The 22,887-nt window shown below is 39.5% G+C and overlaps 2 protein-coding genes across 2 annotated transcripts; both read right to left on the reverse strand.

Moving 5' to 3' along the window:
* Positions 1 to 1,925: 1,925 nt before the first annotated feature.
* Positions 1,926 to 8,418, reverse strand: traf3ip2a (TRAF3 interacting protein 2a). Its single transcript, XM_067572854.1, has 10 exons — positions 8,299 to 8,418; positions 7,767 to 7,819; positions 7,165 to 7,656; positions 5,160 to 5,307; positions 4,861 to 5,045; positions 4,671 to 4,759; positions 4,522 to 4,590; positions 4,339 to 4,443; positions 3,754 to 3,828; positions 1,926 to 2,798 (listed from the first exon to the last, which is right to left on the reverse strand). Exons 2-10 carry the CDS (start codon positions 7,780 to 7,782, stop codon positions 2,652 to 2,654), a joined length of 1,326 nt encoding a protein of 441 aa, XP_067428955.1. The 5' UTR covers positions 7,783 to 7,819; positions 8,299 to 8,418; the 3' UTR covers positions 1,926 to 2,651.
* Positions 8,419 to 8,952: 534 nt separating this feature from the next.
* On the reverse strand, positions 8,953 to 15,019 carry LOC137169710 (probable G-protein coupled receptor 139). The gene is made up of 3 exons (XM_067573032.1): positions 14,837 to 15,019; positions 13,956 to 14,073; positions 8,953 to 12,268 (listed from the first exon to the last, which is right to left on the reverse strand). Exons 2-3 carry the CDS (start codon positions 14,032 to 14,034, stop codon positions 11,259 to 11,261), a joined length of 1,089 nt encoding a protein of 362 aa, XP_067429133.1. The 5' UTR covers positions 14,035 to 14,073; positions 14,837 to 15,019; the 3' UTR covers positions 8,953 to 11,258.
* Between the last annotated feature and the right edge of the window lie 7,868 nt (positions 15,020 to 22,887).

A 22,887-nucleotide genomic window follows, 5' to 3' on the forward strand; every position in this document is an offset into this window, starting at 1 on the left:
TTGAATCTGAGGCCGAACCTCTATAATCCGCCCTGGACAAGAGCTCCATCTAAAATATAAACATTGAAATGAGAAAACAAAAAAGAAGGAAATAATAGGACAAGAGCATCCTCTCATTAGACATGAATCAAGGTTGTTTTGATCCCCAAAGACCACTTCAGCAAGACAAATGCTTGTTGTCATGGAAATATTTTAGAAATAGAAAATGAAATCATAAAATGAGCCAGAGTAGGGAGTGTAATTTACAAGCTGTGGGGTAGATGGAAAGGGAATCCAGCCCTTTTTGGGAAAATATCCGTGCCTGGTTGCTTTGGACTCACCAGATAAGGCTGAGTCGAGTGGTACGCAGGTCCTGGAACAATAACAAACATTGGATTTATTGGTACTGGCAGTCCTCGTGTTTACAGAAAGCACCCTCATGCAGGAGCTGATAAAAGCCTGGACATCACCAGAGTTCCCTTTACACGTACGGGTGAGAGCAAATCATTTTTTGCTGGCTGACACAACTGAAGTAGTCTGTGCACACTGACATGGCAACATGATTAAGTTCAGGGTTGAAGGTGTCAGCTGAAGCTGTCCCACAGACCACTGGCTTATCAAGGAGCTGCTGTACCACATATGAACAGGATGTTTCCGTTGTAAGACTTCCTGTGCCCCTTAATCAAATTGTTGCTCTCATGACCCTCATAAACTCCTTGTTTCAGCCACAGTCATAATAAAAATGTTATAACAGTGCATTTATTCCAAATTAATATAAAAATATAAAATATTAATAACATAAACTAATGTAGCGTGGAAATTACAGCTGCTGCCATAGAGAGGCAACCAGCGCTGTGAGTGTTTTTATTATTTGGGACATGCTGCCACCTCCTGGTGAAACATATGCTTTACCAAGAAATACACAGACTGTGTACTGTGGAGTATGCCACCTTAAATATTAATTTATCTATTTATATACTGACAAATTTAAAAATAGAATGGCTCTATGGATGGCAGCGTTGGTGTGTCTGTCCATTGGTCCACCACTTTGGTCCAGACTGAAATATCTCAATGACTACTGGATGAATTTCCATGAATCTTTGTACAGACATTCATAAGGATGACAACTAACACTGACGCTGTCTTAACAACTATTGGATGGATTGGCACAAAGTTTTGTACGAACATTTCTGTTTCCCAAACAATGTAGCCTCGTGACTTTTGAGATCTGTTGACATTTCACACTTGGGCCCCTATGAGGTTGACATTTGTGGTTTTAAGTAAAATTTCTCAGTAACTATTGGATGGATTGCCATGAAAATTTGCAAATTCATGTCCTCCACAGGATGAGCTGTAATAACTTTGGTGATCCCTTGGCTTTTTCTCTAGCTCCATTATTAGGAATACATTTCAGTGTGTCCAAAACTTTATTAACAAATAGCTTGCAAAATGACATTTCCATGAGCTTCAGTTGTACTATGTGTTTAATGCAGCTAATTAGCAAATGTTAGCATGCTAAAATGGTAAACTAAGATGGTGAATGTGGTGATCATTATACCTGCTCAACATCATCATGTTAGCATGTAGACATCGGCATTTAAGCTAGCAAAAAGCAACACTGAACCTAATTACAGCCTCACAGAGCTGCTAGCTGTGAACTGTTGGTCTTGTTTATGTGAAGTGAATCAAATGACTATACATTTAAAAGAGGTTACTTGTAGCCACAAACCCACACAGAATTATCACCAACTCAGTAGTTATGGAGCCATTTACCCTCTTCTAGCTATTTTTTTTTTCTTTTTTTTTGGACCACAAATTTCACTCATCAACTCAATACCAGCAAAAGCAGGTAACTAGCTCAGACAACAACCACTGTAAACTACCTTCCCAACACTAATGGCAGAAAAAGTTAGCAACTAGCTGGTGAACATAGTGGAGCAGCATAGTGGAGGTAAAAAGCCATTTGTTTTATTTTCAGATACTGTTGGACAGCAAAACAGAGTTAAAATGAGAGTGAATAATGTTCAGCAGGTGGACAGAAACACAACTCTAAATGAATGCTAATGTTGCTCTGTTTCTGCTTGAAGTGTAAATAGGTAACTGTTAACATGTTCGCCACATCAACCTTATAAAGAGATTATATGTCAGATGTTGTGTTAACTCTTGTTCAGCTACCCCCAAGTGGCAGAAACAAAACCCAAAAAACAATTTATGCAGCTTTAATTTAAAATGTGTCAGCAGTAAAAATGTAAGTAAGACCAACCCATACAGCAGCAGCAAGAACTCTGATTGACAGGACACTACACACAACACCAGCCAACATGTAACAGCTGGCCAATAATACTGTAGCTGTCAGAGCAAATTTAATCTTAAATTTATGTGTTCAATCTTTTTTAAATGTATCAAGTAGTATGTATCAAGTTGATTCTAATGAAATAGTTGAAAATGCATTATGAATCAGCAGAATAAACAGCAAATCTGTGTCTGAATCATTGACTGTATATATGGAAGGAACAACCGGAAAATCCTTTCAAACTGATCTGCTGTAGTAACAGTCCTCATCAACGTATCTGAAACAAAGACATACCTACATGTTTGTAGTTTTTGACAAAATAAGTCTTTTCCTTAACATCACATTTTTCCCCACATGTTGTGTTTTTTTGTTTTTTTTTTCAGAGTGGACGAACAGTAAGGGTGAGGTCAGCTCCCCTCTGTGGAATGATGTAGCGCTCCTCCCTGAGCAGACGCAGCAGCAGGTCCTCGGTGTCATGGGGCCAGCGGTAGATCCTGGTGCTCTGGAGCCAGTTGGGGACATGTTTCTGTGACACAGAAACAGCAAAGTGGGTCAGACTGTAATGCTTACACATTAATGCATCATTAATTATAATCTAATAATACCTATTATTCTGAAATGGGCCTTTCTGCATAATGAGTACTGTACCTTAACTATGTTAACTACTTTCGCAAATTCTGAATGCAGGACTTCAGTAATTTTACACTGTGGTATCACTACTTTTAGTACTTAGTACTGGTGGAGTGTGTGCTGCACTGTACAACCCTCCAACATTTACCTCTAGTGGTATCTTGCCATGCAGATAGTTTCAGTTTTATTTGTCCATTTTTTGAGATATTTGTCTCTGAGATTTCTCCACCCCAATATGAATGGAATTTCAATTGTGTTACTCACAGCATTGAAAAATTACAGATCCATTATTATGAGAATGACTTTCTAACGCAGAAATAGTATCTATGAAAACTGTTTACGGTGAGGTCTGTGGATTTTGAAATGTCTGAAGTTTGGAATCCACAGTTTGGCCCATTGTCAGACTTTGAAGACACTGATTCTGTATTTTTTGATTGATTGATTTTTAAAATTTTTTTCAAGTGTCAATTTTAAATGACAAATGAAATGTCATTTGTCATGGATATCTCAAAATGGCTGTGTTTATTTAGTGCCTTTCTAGTCTCCCGACCACAGGTGTCAACCTGCTCATCAAGAGTTCTAATGCTCATTCACACACACGGCACAGCCATCAGGAGCAATTTGGGGGTCGGTTTTATTTGTCCATTTGTCCTCCACTCAGTATCTTGCCCAAGGACACTTCGACATGTGGACTGGAGGAGCCAGGGATTGAACCGCCAATCTTTTGATTAGTGGACGACCCGTTCTACCTCCTGAGCCACAGCCGCCCCACGAAACAAATACATATTTTTGTGATTTGGGTGAACCCAGCAGTTAATGTCTGTTAAATGTTGTTTATTGCTCGTACTCACCTTGGTTGCATTGGGAAACAACACAGGTACAAGTCTGAAGTTCAGACAGCCTTGTTGGATGAACTCATTTTGGATCTGCTCCAACAGGAATAGAGGATTATCAGTTTCTATAGTAGCCCATGAATGTGCACAGTTGTTTCACATAATAATGTAAAATACTGCATATGCTGAATCAATACACTGCGTCTTAGGCTTTGTGTGGTTAAAATTGGGAACATTTGTATGTGTCAAGGGGTTGGTTGAATTTAAGCTACTGATATATAAAACTATACTAAAAACTTTATCCACGTTATCCACAGCCCTTACAGTAAGTAGTTTCTCTAATGACATTTCTTTGTGTCACCCACATGCTGTTCATGTCCGGGGTTCTGTACTCAGTATTAGTGAGTTGTGACAGTCATTTCCAGACCTACAGCCTGGGACTGTGAGGACACTGGGTGGAACTGGGAAATGAAATACCCTGTTTTCAAGTCTTAATAGGCATTTCCTCATTCTCCTGTCCCTATGTGGGAGAAGGGATGACATAAGCTTGTCACAAGAGGGCGATATTGCAAGCAGAGTCTTGAGAGTTGTGTGAGTGCACACCTGATTGTGAATGTACTTGGTGTGCAGTCCATGGTCGTCATCACCATCTCCCTCCACGTCCTCCTTGTACTTGGGGCTGATGACCACGATGATGAGCACTGATTTCTGTAAAATGTCATCCTGCTGTTAGCTTTTGCAGAAGTCTACATTTAGAATAACTGTCTGCTCAGTAGTTAGACTTACATCATTCAAATATCTGTCCATCCATTTGGTGATGCCCATTCCTCGGATTGTATTATGAAAAATGTCAATCTGTCAAGAAACAGGCAGAGTGTGGGTGTTTGTATTGAGTCGCTGAGAAGTAAAGAGGATGGAGGAATGTCAGGACTTACAACTGGTTTGAATCCCTGATCACTCAGAAATTTGGAGAAAGGAATCATTTCTCTGGCTGTGTCCACTGAGTATGTGATGAAAATATTCCCTGTCATGAAACAGACGACATATTGTGTCACATTTCTTACAGCTAGGAATAAACTTTACATGCATACAGTATATTTATGCAGGGACACTGATGTGACTTACTGCACTCCTCAGGGAGACTGATGGTCCTCCTGATCTCCCCTGTGGCTGGTCCTGGATCTGCCTGGAAGGAGTAATTCACACTGACCTCATGCATCACATCCCTAGCAGGCACAACACACTGAGGCACAGAGGCATGTGGGACATTTGGAGCATCTTTTGGTTGCAGCCTACTTTGGGGGGTATTCCTGTGGAAGCGAATATTCTGTGAATGATGCATGACATCTTTGAAAAGTATTATATAAATCAGTGCTGAAAATATTAGATCATAATGACAAATAGAACAGGAGTCATTCTCATACCAGGACTGTTGGTATTGTTGAGGCTTCTGGTGTGGATCCACTGGGTAATCATGCTTATAATGACAATAATTATAATTGCGACGGGGTGGATTTGCTGGCAGGTGACATGCACATTGTCTGAGACAACTCCCCTTCACTGGGTCAGGGCCTGCACAGAGACATGGAGGAGCAGACATAAAATTCATAGTTTGGATGGGTTCCAATTCAGCAGTAATGAGGTCATGCAGACTCGCCAGAAACACAATGAGCAGCAGCCAAATGATGCCTAACAGGGTTGGGGAGGCAACTTTCATAACATAATCTATCTATCACAAATGTTGTGATTATTGGATCTGTGAAGAATTAAATTTAAAAAATCCAATTATGATGTAGTGTTGTGTTATTTGTCCTACTTTTAGAATTTAAATAGCAAATTCAGGTTTCTGAGTCAATACTGATAGTACACTGATGTTGCCTGCAGCAAATATTGCTCAATAATAATAAGTATTTTTAAAACATACAATTTTAATACAGTCAGATGACTAATTATATTACTAATGTTAATGTAAAGTTATTACAAAAGTGTCAAGGGACACACTAGTATTCTCCAAGGAGACTCACAGAAATGTATTTTAGTGTAAGCATCTCATTAAGTTAGTGTGATCCACCAAATCAACAGTATGGAAAGCTTGGTAGCAACAATGAGCTAAAGGAGCCTAAATGGTCATGAATGACCCCTTTTCAAATTTATAGTCATAAACAGAGGAAACACAATGACAATACACAACCTGCCAAAACATAGTCTTAACAGTGGCACAAGATTTATAAAGTCAGCGAAGTGACTCAGTAATGTCCATTGTACAGCAATATCCATCTAAAAGTTAACGTTAGGTTACATTAGCCACCATCAGCTACTGGTCATACCAGATTAAGTTAGGCTGTGGCAGAAAAACCTGACTGTACTGAATTGAGCAAAGGTGAGTTTATTGATTATGGATTCAATCTTTTATCTTCAAGATGAAAATTGTGATGTGTTATTTATTCTTTCAAATATTACATAGTACTGTTTTTAAGGATCAGTTCATCCAAATGACACTGAAGTGTTGTAGATCATTTCAATTTTATTTGTCAGGGTTTTGAGATATTTGTCTCTGAGATTTCTGCTTCTATCCCAAAACAATGGAGATGAATAAAATTTCATTTGTGGTGCTTAAAGCATTGAACAATACATTTTAAAAATTGCAGCAATTTGTCTTTCCAAAATCCATGCCCTGGTTATCTTGGATAATCCAGATCTCACTTTGAACAGTTTTCATTGAAACTATCTCCAGAGCACTGACAACATTGTTTCTGTAAAGAGATCCTGCAGTTAAAAATTTGAATATTATTTCTAATGTTGTAAACAACACAAACAAAAATTCATTCATCTCTGTTGTACTGGGATGGAGGCAGAAATCTCAGAAACAGATATCTCAAAACCTAGACAAATAGAACTATCTACATGGCTAGATACCATTAGAGGTAAGAGAAAAAATGTCTTTAATAAGTTCAACTATTGGCCTTTTATTTAACATGAAATATTAGCAGACATGTTGTGCACCACCAAGACATTTCCTTTTTACAGACTCAACAAAACTGTAAAATCCGAAAATCTCTTTTGTGCACATTTATTATTGTGTGTTTTTGTATATCAGTTCCTAATGTTTTTTCTGTTTGTTGAATAGGTAGGTCACACTGCATAAATGAGATCCTTACCCTAAAATAAATCCATTTGTCTTGGTCCCAATGGAGGGATTTAGTGTCCCATGACACTTATGTAATAATTAGTGTCATTATATATGTCAAATATATGTTTAAAATGATTATTTATCCCATAATGTGTTTCAAAGTAACAATAAAAACCAGAAGATCTGTAATCTGACGACTGCATTCTTTCAGTATCAGATTGTGAAATGTTAGAACATGCACGCACTAGTCAACCCTAACAGTAAAACCAGACATTTGTAATGTATCATGTTTCACTTACACTGAGCAGGCATACATGCAGCTGAGTATCGTGAAGGGATATGGGGGTTGTAGTTGTTAGACATAAGCGGGAGAGGGGGCTCCAAGTATTCTGCCTCCTCCACAGAGCGGTCCTGTGGCCAGTTTGAAGGGCCTGCAAAGCCTCTACTGTGGTCAACAACCGGGGGGGGCTGTACATATAGGGGCTCTCTGTAACCATGTGGCCAAACACCTGAAGGGTTAGGGGGTCTCATCTGTCCTGGATGTGTTCGGGGGACGAAGGAAGGTTCAGGGACAGCACGACAGGCAGCTCTGGGGTCATGCTGGTAACGGTCCTCAAAGAGTCTCCACTGGTCTACCCCCCCAGTTCGCTCACACCTCTGGTCCTGCTGCCTTTTGCTGGTCTCTGTATGTCCATTACACTGCTGGCAAGTAGGAGGCCAGGCCAAGTCCAGACTGGAGGATGTCATGCTCTCATCCATCTCAACAGGAACACTCTGATGAGGGCAAGGTCCTGATAATGACAGCCAAGAGCAAACAAGTTAGCACTTCATTCAGAAAGACATTTTGATAGACTAGACAGATTAATGTGTACCGCAAGTCTGACAAGGTTTTGTTTCCTACCTTTGAAAGAATCCATTTTGTCACTGAGAACAAATGTTGGTTGTCTGTTGTCCCTGGTGAAAATGAAACAATGTGAAAGGAATTTAAGGAATTTAGCACTACAACTTAAAGAGATACTCACAGATTCAGTATCTATCACAAATGGCATGAAAACAACTAGTCTCAAAACACGAGGGATTCAACACGGACTTTTCTTAAACTGTATGCCACTGAAAATGTACATCTCACAAAGCAAATGGCAGATCAGTAAAAGAAAAGTAAGAAAAGTAATACAATCATCTCAAGTATAGTAAATGACTTAGCCTCTCTGAACAGTTGTTAAACAGTGCATACCTTTACAGCTGGGCTGAAGTGTAACACATTAACACGATCGCTGTACACTAGTACAAAGGTCATAATCACGGATTCAAAGGTATGTCAGGTATGTCTTCCTTAACAACAAATCATAATATCTAAAAAGTTTCCAGTATGATCTGTCTTTATATTCACAATCAGAGAATAAAGCAGAACTTCTTTGTAATCCCACACGTACCTTTACGTAGAAATGCTTATCCCTCAGCCACAGCACAAACCTGTTCTGAGGCAAACAAGTTCTGAGGCAAACAGGAAGTATTCCCACTGCTTGTCCCTCTCTGTTTTATGCAAAGCAGGCTAGTCTCATGACCTATTTATGCAAATAACGTGACTCATTAAGTCTTAAACAGGCCAATCAGGTTGATCTTTCAGCAAGGTAGGCATTCTGTAGCCAGTCAGGTTTAACTGTTTGTAGGTGGCAGGTCCCATTTTCATCCAATTGAAAACTTTGTGACAACATTGTGAACACTTGAGCAATAAATTGAAATAAGTCAGAAACGACACACTTGACTTGAAATGTATATTTCTATAATTTATGTATTTGAATTTTATTATCAATATGTATACCAATTAATGGCATTCAGCAGTTTTGGATATGCAGTGAAACAATTTCAAAGCATGTGCAGTCACTCTTTTTACAACTAAACCTGACCTGCATGATTCAAAAGCAACAATTACATATCAGAGAATAATGGTTGGCACTTTCACTTGATCGTACCCATTGTTACAATAGTGCATACACATTCATCAGTTTACTTACTTCACATGTGCTGGACAATTGACAAGACTAGAGTCTACAGCCACTGTAGCAGCTCTCTGCAGCTGTACTTAAGAGTGGTGCTTTGAGCTAAATGCTAACGTCAGCATGCTACATGCTCACAATGACAATGCCAACATGCTGATGTTTAGCAGGTATAATGTTATCAGCTTTTTAGTTTAGAGTGCTAGCATACTAACATGTGCTTATTAAGAGAAAATATAGCTGAGGCTGAGGAGAATGTCATTAGTTTTGCAGGTATTTGGCCATAAACCAAAGTATTGTACAAAATAAAATGTGGACCTGATGACCAATTCATCTTGAGGGAAACTTGAATGTCTATAGGGGAGAACGGGGTAACATGAGCCTCTTTTTACATTTGATGATTTTACCGCAAAATTAAAGTGTATTTGTTTCAAATAATAGTTACCATATATACCTCAGGTTGTTGTGTGCCCATGGAAATTAAAACAAGTTATCTAATTATTTTAGTTTTATGATGATGACCCATCAAAAAAAGTTAGTCCTATGGCACAACTTGCCCCAAGGTAGGAGTAAAATGAGCATGGGGATGGGTTAAATAGTGCCACCATTAAATATTGATATAAAAATGACACAAAATCAAACAAATTTGAGATAATTTTGAACTTTATTAATGCCATCAATTTAACAAAGGCAAAAACTTGTACTTTTAAGTAAAACAATATGTTTGTGTCTTGTTGTTCAACATGTTACCGAAACATTTTCAGTAAAGATTAAACTGTGATCTTTGTGTGTTAGCTACAAAAAGAATGTGTCTGTAAATTGGCTTTTGTGTATACAGACAAGTGACAAATTAAAGGAAAACCTGGTCCAGGTCTGAATGCTTGACCCCCTACAGTGAGGAGGTCTGGGGGCTCTGTTATGCTGTGGGGGGCATTTTGTTGGCATGGTTTGGGTCCACTTGTCCCCTAGAGGGAAGCGTCACTGCTAATCAATACAAAGTTGTTCTGAGTGATCACCTTTATCCTATGATGAAATATTTCTATCCTGATCGGAGTGGTCTCTTCCAGGATGAAAATGCCCCTATCCATAGGGCACAAGGGGTCACTGAATGGTTTGACGAGTTAGAAAATGATGTGAATCATATGCTATGACCTTCACAGACACCAGATCTCAACCCAGCTGAACACTGTCAGCTTTTCCTTTTATTTGTCACCCATCTGTATGTACAGCATGTTTGCGTATGGCTTAAACTTAACATTAGTCAACAATTAGGTATTTATTCATCAACATTGTAGCACTTGTAACAGGGATCAAACATGAACAGTGTCTCTAGTCTCTAGAATATCAGAAAATCATTTTTTGGAGTAAATTGAGCCATTGACTCAACTTGCCCCAACATCACTGGCATGTTTTACCCCACAACCTCCATTTTGACAAAACTGTTTCATACAGTGGCTCAGATCCACAATTATGCTAAGTTTATGACCTTGTTTTGTAGCTTACACTGACTTAAATTAACATGTAATAATGTCCAAAACTTATCTATTTTAATTAAGATACAAGACTGATGACTGTAGTTACATGATAAATTCACTTGGCATGACAGAAATCATTCTTTTTGCTCTGTTTTGCTTACGACTCTCTCCATGTGCTTGAGTCCAAGATGGATTGACTATACTTTCTTAATTTGTGGTCACATGATTACTTTTGCTTATGGTTACCTAGATAAAAGGGGTGGCTCATTTTACCCACCGGCTTTATTTACCCTGTTCTCCGCTACCAAATTTTGGGCCACCTTATCTAGATGTTGAGATATTTCACTGGATGAGGAATAATTTTGACCTGATGGTGGCACTAGAGGAAAAATCAGGGGATTACCAAAGTCATTAGGATCCGTCCTCTGGAGACCACACATGCTTGTTAAGATCTAATGGAAATCAATTTAATTGTTGTTGTTTTTTAACCTATATTTATTCAGGAAAGTTTCACTAAGAGGAAGCCTCTCTTTTGCAGGAACACCCTGATCACATTCGCACAATTCCGGTCACAAGCTCACTTCTCTTACCTTCAGGCCACCACCGTCCCACCCACATATTGTTGAGCTATTGCAGTCAGGACCAAAGTGGTGTACTGACCAACAGACAGGCTGACAGAACATCCAACTGACATTGACATCTCGAGAGCCACACTGCTAGGGTGGCTTAAAAAAAACAAAAATTTAAGGATAATTTGACAAAATAATTTTAATTCATGGACCAATTGCTTTTTCTATGCGAAGTGGACCTTGAGTTAAGTCTATTTTGTAAAACTACCTTTTCCAAGGTCATGCTGAACTTTCAGCTTTAAAGGATAATTATTTTGAGAGTCTGAGCTTTGTCCACTCTTCCAGCTCCTTTCTACTCAGTTTGTTTGAGATTGGTTAGCACCACAGACACAGGATCACTGAATGGCGAGGCCTTACGATCTGCAACTGAGAAGACTTTCATGGTCGTGTGGGTTAAGACAGAGCCCAGTTCACGTGCCCTCACCTTACAAGTCACCACCTGGACTAGCTCCTGCCGGAAGCGCCGGCTGACCATGCAGTAGAGCAGGAAGTTAGTTGTGGAGTTAAGGTTCTGCAGCATGTTAGCCAAGTCGCCAGCCACATTGATGGGGATGCTGTAGTCATTTCTGTTGAAAGTCTCGTTGTTGTACTTGGTCCTCAGGATGCAGTATGTGACAAAGCGGGGGAGGCTGAGCACGACGAAAACCACAGAGACAGTGCCTAGCAGCAGGATGGTCCTCCTCAACATGCCTCTAGTGTTCCTTCCATGCATGACGCGACGTTCCTCCTTGGTGAAGAGGTTGCTGGCGCGGCACAGATGACACCCAATGAGGTAGTTGAAGATAATGACCAGCACAATGGGTATTCCCCCTGAGAGGAAGGTGGTTATCCACACTATAACAGTGGAGTAGGTCTCATTACGATAATGACACCTGGGAAGTGTCACATCCTCCCCGTCTACCTTAAAGGTGACAGGACTGACAATGTTGATCCAGCCCAGTGGCACAGAGACCACGTGAGATACCACAACGATGGCCACACAGATCAGTTTAGTGACCCGAGCCTGGGAGAAGTGCTGCTTGGCAGCCGTGATGCGGAGGACGAGGTAGCGCTCGATGGTAAACATCACGACGATCCAGGAAGAACTGTAGAGAGATCCATACTGCAGGAATCCCAGGATGCTACACCAGGGGTGGGAGTGCCAGAAGGGCTGCAGCAGCCAGAAGGTGAGAGTCAGGTCAATAAGGATCACCCACACCAGGTAGAAGGTGTCCACAATAGCTAGACAGCTTAGGTATATGATGGCTGTGTCGGACATCCCGCATTTGCGGAAGCGGATCATGTAGAATGTGAAGAGGTTGGCTAAAAGGAAGGACAAACAAGAATACAGCTCAGTTTAATACATGATATTTGCATGACTTGTCCTACTTTAAGTTGTTAGTATTAACTTTATTAAAGGTTAAAACTGCATTAATTATTGTTTTATGGCCACTTGGGGGCAGTGGATCAAGCTGAATACATCTGACATAGTGTCACCTCATAAAATTATACGGAGAACTTGTTAGCAATGACATACAGCTGACACAGAACAATACAAGCACTAATTTTTGGCCCCCTGACATATGTTAGTCTAATATTGACTCTCCTCTTAGTTCTGTTTTTGTCTCCACCAACTCCTTTAAGAATATCTGCCGCTTTGGTGCTGGGCAGGCACTGTACAGTGGGTTTATCAGAACTTTTTTTTTTTTTTGAGTTCAAGGGCTGGGAAACCAAAGCAATGAGCTAAAAGAAACAAAAATGGTCTGTAGAGCTGAGGGGAACTGCAGAGTCTGTGATAATTTTTTATAACTTTAACTTTCACATTACACACAGTGATTTGACGTTTTGTTAATATAAAAATGATTAATAGTAGTGCAGCTTTAACAATGCATTTAATGCTTTATAAATCAGTAATAATAATAATGTATAAAAAAGGAAGGAAAATTCGAGGTTTACCAGGTTGTTATGCCTAGCTTAGCACAGGCTGAGACCAGGAGGAAACTGCTAGCCCAGGTCAGTCAAAATATGTCTTCCAACAACTCCAAAGCCAAGTTTCATTTTAGCTAGCAAGTACAACTTGAATAAAAATGAGTAAAACTTCCATACGCTGTCTCGTTTACCACTGGAATATTTCTTAATTTACAAGATTTTGGTCTGTCCGACCTTCATTATGTATATAGTGCTTACCAGCAGTAAGTGAGACAGTGCAGGAGTTTTTTTTCCATTTTTATTCGAGTTGTGCTTTCCTCCAGTGCTCCTGTCACATATTCAGGTGAGACTTTTTTCAAAAATTTTTGAGAGCAAACTACAGTAGTACACTCACAAGTCACCTGATTCCTCTTATACATATATGACAGGACTTTTGAGATGCTGTGTATGTCTTTGCAGTTGTTGGCCAAGAAATAGCCTAGCTCCAAAGCTAACTGCTTCTAAAACCAGTCGCATTAGTAGGGTACAGTACATTTCTATTTCTACATGTTAAATAAAAAAAAAAAACATACAATGTGTAACTATGACAGTACTGGAATTTTATATAGATGTATTTTTTCACTTAGTTTTGACAGAACTAGGCTAAATGTTTCCTCTGCCTCCAGTTTTGGGACTAAGTTAGGCTAAACATGCGTACCTAAGTTATCTCTGCAAACAACACAGCGTTGAAGCAGATATCAATCTTCTCATCTCAATGTGGGTTTGAACACAAAGTTATATGTCAAACTGTGGGACTATAATGATTATAATGACAATGATTTTCTAGCTTAAAATAACTTCAGGCTAACTGCAACATGAGTTATTAATGTTAGCCTGGATGCCATTGGGGCAGGGTGTCATTGTGTGCATGGGAGGAGGCCTTTCTGATAATTATCTTACAGAGCAAAGCAAGCCAAAAGTGTTTTATTAACATTAATAAAGTCATTAATAACTTGCAAATGTATACCTTGCTGTACATTGGTACCTATTGTCCTGTTAAAATTCAAGCATGGACAGTCAAAGACCAAACATGATGACAAACCTGGAATACCCATGATGCAAAGCAGTGGGTAGTAGATCTTCTGAACCGTGACGAAGATGGTGACGCTGGTCTCCTCCATGATTCATTCACTGCCAGGCAATAGCTTACATGCTAATAACTGCAATAAAGCCATTAAAGAGATGAATGCTGTCACTGATACAGAGGAGTACAGTGAACAAATATTGGTGAGGGGCTTTTCATGCAATGATATGGGAAACTACTTAGATATATTTAGGTGAAAATGACATGATTTTAGATGAGACATTGTTCAGCTGCTGCACTTAGTGTAAGTTGCAGTGAATAAATATCCACTAAATTACTCAAATGTGAAATGTGGCATGAGAGAGATAAGCAAGAATTATTCAAAATTAGAAAGATGAATCAATTAAGCTTTGAATATGAATCTAAATTTCTTTTTTTTCCGTCTTTTATTCTTAGAAGGTAATTTCATCACTTTTTACAGGATTGCACAACAACTGCACAACACAGCTAATGTGTTGTCACTCTCAGAAGTTTTTTTTTCTTTCTTTTTTTAACCATGATTGAACTTGTACATAGAGATTAGATGGCCTCTTATTTGTTGCTTGATTCAGCTCCAATGTTGCTCTAGATCATTCAGCTAGTGACCTACAATAAATGGTGGTTGAAAGCTGATCTATTGGCTTTGGGTCTCATCTGACATTCACTAAAAGGAAGGAAGCAGTGGATGTTCCCGTACAAAGTTGTGATCTCTAACTGCCTGGAAAATAACTGCATAATAAAAGTATGTAACTATCCACAGTTATCTTGACCTTTGACAGCGCAATTGGTAGAGATAAATTATCTTTATCTGTGTGAAAATATCAGTTATCACTATAAAAAAATGATAAAATCAGACGTACCTGGTGTCTATAAGATCTCTGTGGTGTGTTCCTTATAACTATGAAGGTGTCATAAAGAAGCGACTTCTTCCACAGAGGTGCATGCCAGCTTTTTATGTCTCCACAAGGACAAGACTATCAGTGATATGAGGAGGGATGGGTGAGACAGCTCCAGTTGATGCTCCTATAAAGCTTCAGGAGGAGGGAGTCACACCCCCTGACATACAACTGATATGAGGGAACAGTTGTTTCTGAATGAGACACTCAACTCCTTGAAAATACAGTAACAAATATAGCAAGAAATGAAAATCCAGTTTTGAAGCTTTGCCTTTAGGTGTGCAAACTGTAGCACTTCTTCAGACTGGATTATATAAGTAGACATAGGTTTCTCTTTCATCTGGATAGATCCAATTAAAAAAGGATAGTGCAGAAATAAAAGAGAGATTTCCAGGGAAAGAAAAAACACTGAAATAGTTATGCAACAGAAGAACAAAATGGTCCATAAGCTAAAAAAGATATGCATGATTGAATCCCTGCCCATACAGGGAAACAATACACAATACTACAGGAGAAGTCAGAGTCCTCTAGAATGACCATTCACAGGTTCAAACCCTGTAAAAGCCTATGTGCTCATTTGTGGCCAAAAGTCTATTGATTTAATTAAGATTTCTGGGAAGGATACCAAATGTCTTTTTTCATTTTGGTCTTGTTTTTCCAAGTATTAAATACTCAGCATCATGTTAGCCTATCATGTTCTCTAGTGGGGACCTGGATGAGATGACGAAAGTGGATAGACTGTGTAATACCAATTTCAGGTACTTGTGAATTATCAAGTAAAAAAACTTTAAATGGACTAAGTGAACCTTCACACGCACATCAGGGTATAAAAACAGATGAATGGACAGGAAGTCGTAAATATATCTACTGATATATCTGCTATATATCTGATATATCTACTGTTCAGTTTAATGTCTCAATAACTATTGGATGGATTGCCATGAAATTTGGTACACACACGTCCCCCTCCGGATGAATTGCAATAAATTGATATAATACTGACATATAATGATAATGATCCTTTAACTTTTCATCTGGTGCCATATTAAGGTCAAAATTTCAATTAGTCTAATACTGCAAAACTACATCCTATCAACCTCAGCCTTGCTTTGTGTTTAGTTCTAATTAGGAAATGTTTGCATGCTAACATGCTAAACTAACATGGTGATCATGATAAACATTATACCAGATTTGGTCTTTGGTTGGCAAATTGTGACTGTTTTGGCTCAGAAGACCTCAAATTTGTTAAACAGTGAAAATACATTTCTAGTAGCTCATGTGCTTTATCCACCTAACAGTGCCTTGAGATATATCCCTGTCCAGAAAAGTGCTCAGAATGAAATATGAGCTGAGGAGAGCATCAACAGCAGTGTGTCTGAGCAGCCAGAGGAAGATAAAGGTGGAGGGGATGTGATTTGCCACAGGGGAGAGAGGGACATGAAGTGTCTCTTGAACAGATGTGTCAGGTTAAGACAAACAAACAGGGAGTGGTTCCTCCACTGCAGAGGTACAGGAAAACTTTGACCTCAGGTAAATTATGTTTACTGGCTATTAGCGCACACTTTACACCAGTATTGATCCTGAAATCAAACGCTAGTGGACAAACAGCAGGGCAGGAGGCAAGGCTTTACTGCTAATACAGCTGCAATAGACCTTCACACAGCAGACATTTTGACTTGTCAAACACAGGTGTAACACAAAGCATTAATACTAATAATAACATGAATGACGCCTGAATTTCAGTTAGCTGCTTCAGTTTCAGGGATGATATTGTGCATGGGGACTCACTGTCACACTGTCATGGTTTACTGAGACACCTGAATAGAACAGCTAACGTTATAATGTATAAGTAACTTACTTTTACTACTATGTCGAGTGAAAGGACCCACTTACATCTGATCTCTATCTGGATTGTATTTGGATAATGACATCTGATCCAGGAGCCTTTGCATTTGCACCTGGTATCAATAAGCACTCGTTATCTTGATTCTACCCACCTTGTGATTAGATCTCAATATGCAAATTGGCTGCAAAGTGGTGCTGGCAGACTTGCAAACAAACAAGGTGCATCCCAGGTCAAAGGGAGCAATGCTGTAGATGGGCTTCATTCATTTTTTGCAAGGGAAGACTTATTGCTACTAAGATGTGGTCACACTGTACAGATTGCATTATACCTGTTGAAATCCAATCACAACGCGAGTCAGTTCACCACCAGATGTCGTGTGGCTGAGGTGTAATTTGTAAATGCGTTCTGAATGAGTTTTTCATATCCATTCAGTATTAAGATATCCAGATACAGGTTGCACGTTAGCACAAGGTGTAAATGGGTGAAAATGTCTGCTGAGATCGGCTCCATGCCAATCAGTGATGTCACAGAAGGTGTTTCTTAACAGCTGTTGAGCACAGAACACCTGCTGTGACATCAATGATTAGGCCTGAAACAAGCCTGAAAGTTTGAACCCACAGAGAGCAGTGAGGCAGTAGTTACTGCTGTATGAGATTCAAACAATGCGTCCAATACTGTGTCCAATACTGGTCCCAATGCTGTGCAGTAGGTGTTGTTTTCTCTGTTCATTTGTATTAGCAACTGCTAAACTTACATGAGTTGATCAGCTGGATCACTATTCCCTGACATTCAGTAAAGCAGTGACATGGCAAAATGATGCAGATGATTAGTTTAAGAGGCAGTGATAGTGGGGTTTCTCAGCAGCCAACCTTAGAAGACTGCAGCTTTACTGTATGATTGCCAGTTGTCTAACGTGTTTAACTGAATATAAAAGGAGTCTACACAATTGCTGCCTGGCTGAAGTTCTTGTCCACTACATCACCCGGGGTTCCATTTTTGTGAAAAGTTGTTTATCTCTCTCTGTCGTTACCTCTGTATCTAAGCCAAAATGTTTTGAACTATTGGTTGTCGTTATTGGGTTTTATTGTTTACCCTCTGCACCTGCGGGTGTGATAGATCTTTTATTTGATTTGATATCCAGTTATGAAAATTCAGAACTTCTTATCCTGGTTGATATGAACATTAACAGGTTAACTAACGCTTCTGATCATCTAAAAATATCTGCAATGAATTCAGTCTCACAGAAGCTTATTTCTTTTCCTTCTCAGCCGGATCCAAAAAATGAAGGAAAGGCCACATTGTTAGATATTATCTATTTTATTTCCTCTTGACTTCAGTGACCACTGCCCAACTGCATGCATCTGCATGACACAAAATTACAAAGATCAACGTATCACTGTCAATTGATACTTCATTGAAGACTTTTCTGAATCTTGAAGTGTTTAATGCTCTTTCTTCTATTAATCCAAAAAAATCCACTGGGGCTGATCAGTTAGAGCTGAGGCTTTTATTATTAGCTACTTTTAGTTGATTGCTTGACTTTTTAAGTCTGACTGTGGTAACAGGATGCATCCCTGACATTTGGAAGACAGCCTATGTTCCATTCTTACATAAAGGGGGACAGTCCAATGTGCTACATAATAATTAACCAATTTCTAAATTATCATGTCTAGCTAAAGTGTTGGAGAAACTGGTAAATGATCAGGTGAAAACATTCTTAGATCAACACTCCATTTTAAAATCGTATCAATCAGGATTTAGAGCTAGGCATAGTACTGTGATGGCAGCATTGTAAGTCTTGAATGATGTTGCTAGTGCATTAGATAACAAGCAGGATTGTGTTGCCCTTTTTATTGATTTATCTGAGGCTTTCAATACTGTCGACCATCAAATTCTTTTGAAATGCCTGGAATCTATTGGATTTGATTAAAAGTCTTGTAATTGCTTTGAAATTATCTCAGTGGTTGAACTCAAGTTGTTGTGGCTGATGGCTATATGTCAAGCTTTAGGAGTGTTAACAAAGGTGTGCCACAGGGCTCCAATTTAGGCCCACTTTTATTCACTATTTTCATAAATGAATTAGATGAAAAAGTGACAAACAGTACAATTCATCTGTAAGCAGATGACACTATTATCTATACAGTAGTGCCCTCTGCCACCCAGGCTGTTCAAAACATGCATATTGATTTCTGTGCGGTACAACAAACATTGATTGATCTTAAATTACTGTTAAACTCAGATAAATCTAAATGTATGCGATTTTCTAGAAAAAACTGACTAACAGTATCATGGAAATAAATATTACTACACTTAATGGGGCACTGATTGAAGGAGTATCCTTTTATAAATACCTTGGCTTCTGGATACAAGACAAACTGTACTTCAAAAAACATATTGACGAAATGACTTAGTCTTGTTCAATCCACCTTTTTATCCATTATGGACTATGGTGATGTAAATTATATGTACTCTCCTGCTTCTACTCTTATACTTCTTGATGCAGTCTATCATTACGCCCTAAGGTTCATAACTGGGGAAGGCTTTAAAACCCATTGTTGTATTCTTGATGAGAAAGTTGTGTGGCAGTCATTGGCAGTGAGAAGAGAACAACACTGCATCCTCTTTATATACAAAACTCTCTTTGACAAACTTCCTGGGTACCTGACATGTCTTATTAATTTTAGTTCAATTTCACACTGCACTAGGTCCCAAGACTATTTGGTCCTTGAAAATCAACGTGTTAGCACTGAGACTGGGAAATTGGCTTTTAACTATTGTGCACAACACAAGTGGATCAACTTACATAAGATAGTAAAATTAGATGAGCTAATCCATTTTAATCATTTTAAATCTCTTTTAGCTGACACAGGGCAGCGTGAATGCTTGTGTTTTAATTGATATTTAACTTTTATGTGCATATATTTCTTTTATTGCCTCAATGTTTCATATTATGTTTTATTAAGTTTATATATTGCTTATTGCTTATCTGTTCATATTTGCAGATTATTGTTTCTTTTATTTGGATTGTAATCAGGGTGTCCTTGAAAAAGAGAGCTTGCTCTCAATAGCCTACCCGGTATAAAGAAAGGTTTGAATTAATTAATTCCCTGCAGCAGTCTGCAGCTTGGTTTTGTGTTTAAACACACAAATGTGGCTGTGTGGGAACCTGTGAGGGATGTCAGAGGAGAGAGGAACTGCAGTATGTAGGGAAATGGGCATTCCTCACTAGGAGGAAGCAGGAGCTACAGTGCACAAACATAAGTAGAAAAATAAAACACAGGCCCGCTCCTGCTTTTGTCCACTGTCCCAGCCTTTATTATGACCACAGTGTTCAGCACTGTGTCTACTTGGCACCTGTCCTCTGTTTCTCCACAGGTACACCCCATCACCTGTAGCACTCACTTCACACCTCCTGACTGTGTTACACATAGGACTGCTGGACACACTGGTTACCTGCCTGGCTTGTTGGCAAAGAGGCATGTGTGATGTCATAGCAGGGAAAGCACAGGTGTAATTAATAACATTAGTAACAACTGGTGATCCAGTTCCAAGGTCCAGGTATTGTGCATGCTGGCTTACTGGGACACCTGTGGAACAGAGCCATCGTTAATGTTATTAGTAATACCCGTGCTTTCTGTACTACTACTACTACAAGTCCAAATGTCTAAAAGGCCTATCACAGAGTTTAATTTTCTCCTCTCCTTGGGACTCCAGCTGTCTGTGATGTTTTGGGGAAAGCAGAAACCTCTCTGATAGAGGGTAAATCAGCATTGCCATGGTCACCAAGGTCAGGGGAGGCTTTCCTAGACAACACAGATAGGTGGAATGTGCTGACAGTGACCTGAAGTTCCATGCAACGTGACCTGAACTGACATGGGTAAAATGCAGTTCCTTGTTTAGAAACTAGTGAACCAATTAGACTAATTTTTCATATTGTAGGCTGATCTGCTTGGGTTAAAGACTAAGACTCAGACTTGCAGACTGCAGATGACTTCAATGTTTGATGTTTCAGTTCTCCTTGGCCAAGCACTTCAATAAACATTTTCAACTTTAAGACATCAAAGGCTCATGTGCGCTTTTCTCCACTGAGGTGCATCACTCAAAATATCTACAACAATTTGGCGTCTACGAACAAGGATTTCAATTGAACAAAGACATGGTAAGTGCAGAATTTTTATTATTATTGTGCCTTACCATGTCTGTGTTTGACAAAATCATAAAGAAACTGTGTGTCACTTTAACTGTGACATTGGTTTGAAATTGAACAAAAAAAGAAGTTAAAGGAGCTGATGGTTGAAAATCTTAATACATAAAGATATTGAAACTGATTAAATTAGGCTGAGATAAGTTGCTTGCAGAGCAGTGTGGTTGTGAAGAAAAAAAAAAGGCTGTGGGTTAGTGCTCCTAACCCCTGCAGTGCCACAAAGTGGCTGTTGATTTCTGGGCTAGCTCCAGGCTACGCTTGACACAGAGGGACCCACCTGAGAAAAGATGTTTTCGGGGTAGTGCAAAAACTTTGTGTCCTTTGAGAAATGTTGAGGCTCGGGATTCCAGATCCTGGAGTCTAGGCATTGATAGTTTTAAAAGTGTGTACACAAGGCGAAGGGCTTGCTTCGTCCATCTGGCTTCAGACCGCTGCTACTGTACCAAGGAGAAAAGTGTGAAAAGAACTTTGATGCTGCTGAAGATGTTGTTGAAATCTGTTTGTGTGTAATGTCTTAATGTGTGTGTGTGTGAGAAAATGGGCAATAAAACGTCCAAAGCAGTGAGTAGAACAGAATCTACAAACAAATTAATCAACTCACCAAAAGATAAGAGGAAGACTACCTGTGTTTCAGTAGAAAATAAAAGTGGCAATTCAGAACTGGAAGGTCAATCTGTCATTGATAAGCATGCCGAAGCAAACGCACACACACCCACAGAGACACAATACAAAGCAATGTTCTCCCCACAATCGCCGGCTGGAATTGTTGGTAGACTGAAAGGATGGACTTTTGTGTTTCCATTTTCTTCCCTTATGAATGAGTGGACGAGTGGTGTGTGGCCATATGAGGGAGCATTTGATAGAGATAAACTTCAGATCGCTGAATTCAATGTTAACCCTAACGCTGGTAACCCATCTTGGAATTTTGGATACATGAAGGACTGTGTGAATGTGTGGTTGACTGTTGCTCATCAGCGATGTGGAGTGAGATTGGATGAAAAAAGCATAGAGTGTATTTCTGATGAGTTCAGAACAGCAGTGGAGAACTGTGCTAAATGTGTGACAGCGTGTCATATGCCGATGTTGGAAGCAAAGTTGCAAACAAGATCTGTGGAAATGATGAAAGTTAAACAACGGCATGGTGATAATATAGAGGCCATTTCAAAAGCTATTATGTATGGTTGGGCCAAACGCCAAACCAAAGCTCCCTCTCAACAAGCTTTGCTGACCATTTTAGCAGAAGCCGGGGTGCCATTGCAAGAGCAACAAGAAAGTAAAAAAGTGATTTCAACTTATCCACGACCGTCAAATACAAATTGCTTTTCAGCTACTAATATGACTGACCAAACTAGTTCACTACAGACAAAGACAGACGAAGAGTTGCTTCTATTAGCCACAGCTGTTGAGGGGCAGAGAGTACAGGCAGAAGCAGAAAATAGGGACAGACAGATAGCAGCCAGAGAGAGAGAGAGAGGGGAACAGGTACAGAGAGACATAGAGAGAGACAGAGAGGAGAGGGAAAGGGAAAGAATTAAGCAGGAAAAGAAAGACAGAGCTGACGAAGAAAGAGCTAGGAAAGCTGCAGAAAAAGAAAGGAAAGCTAATTTGTTACTCAACCAGGAGAAGAAAGCGCAGAAAAGAAAAGAGAGGAAGGAAAGGCAGTTAGCTGTCATAGCTGAAGGGAGAGAGACAGACACAGACACAGAGGACAGCACCGGGGACAGTGAAGTAGAAATTGAGTCCCAAGGAGCCAGACACAAGGAGGAGGAGTTTGACACAGACCATAGTGACGACACAGAGCCTGTAGTCAGACCCAAAATGACACAGAGATGGCCTCATACCTCACACAGTGTTGTTAGAAGGCGAGGAACAAGACGACAACAGATGACTGACATTTTGAAATCCCCTACATCATCTTCAATAAATACTCCAAAAATCATGGTTGGCAACACAGCTGTCTGCAAA

This window comes from Thunnus thynnus, chromosome 18 (genome assembly GCF_963924715.1).
Source record: "Thunnus thynnus chromosome 18, fThuThy2.1, whole genome shotgun sequence".
Taxonomy (NCBI): domain Eukaryota; kingdom Metazoa; phylum Chordata; class Actinopteri; order Scombriformes; family Scombridae; genus Thunnus; species Thunnus thynnus.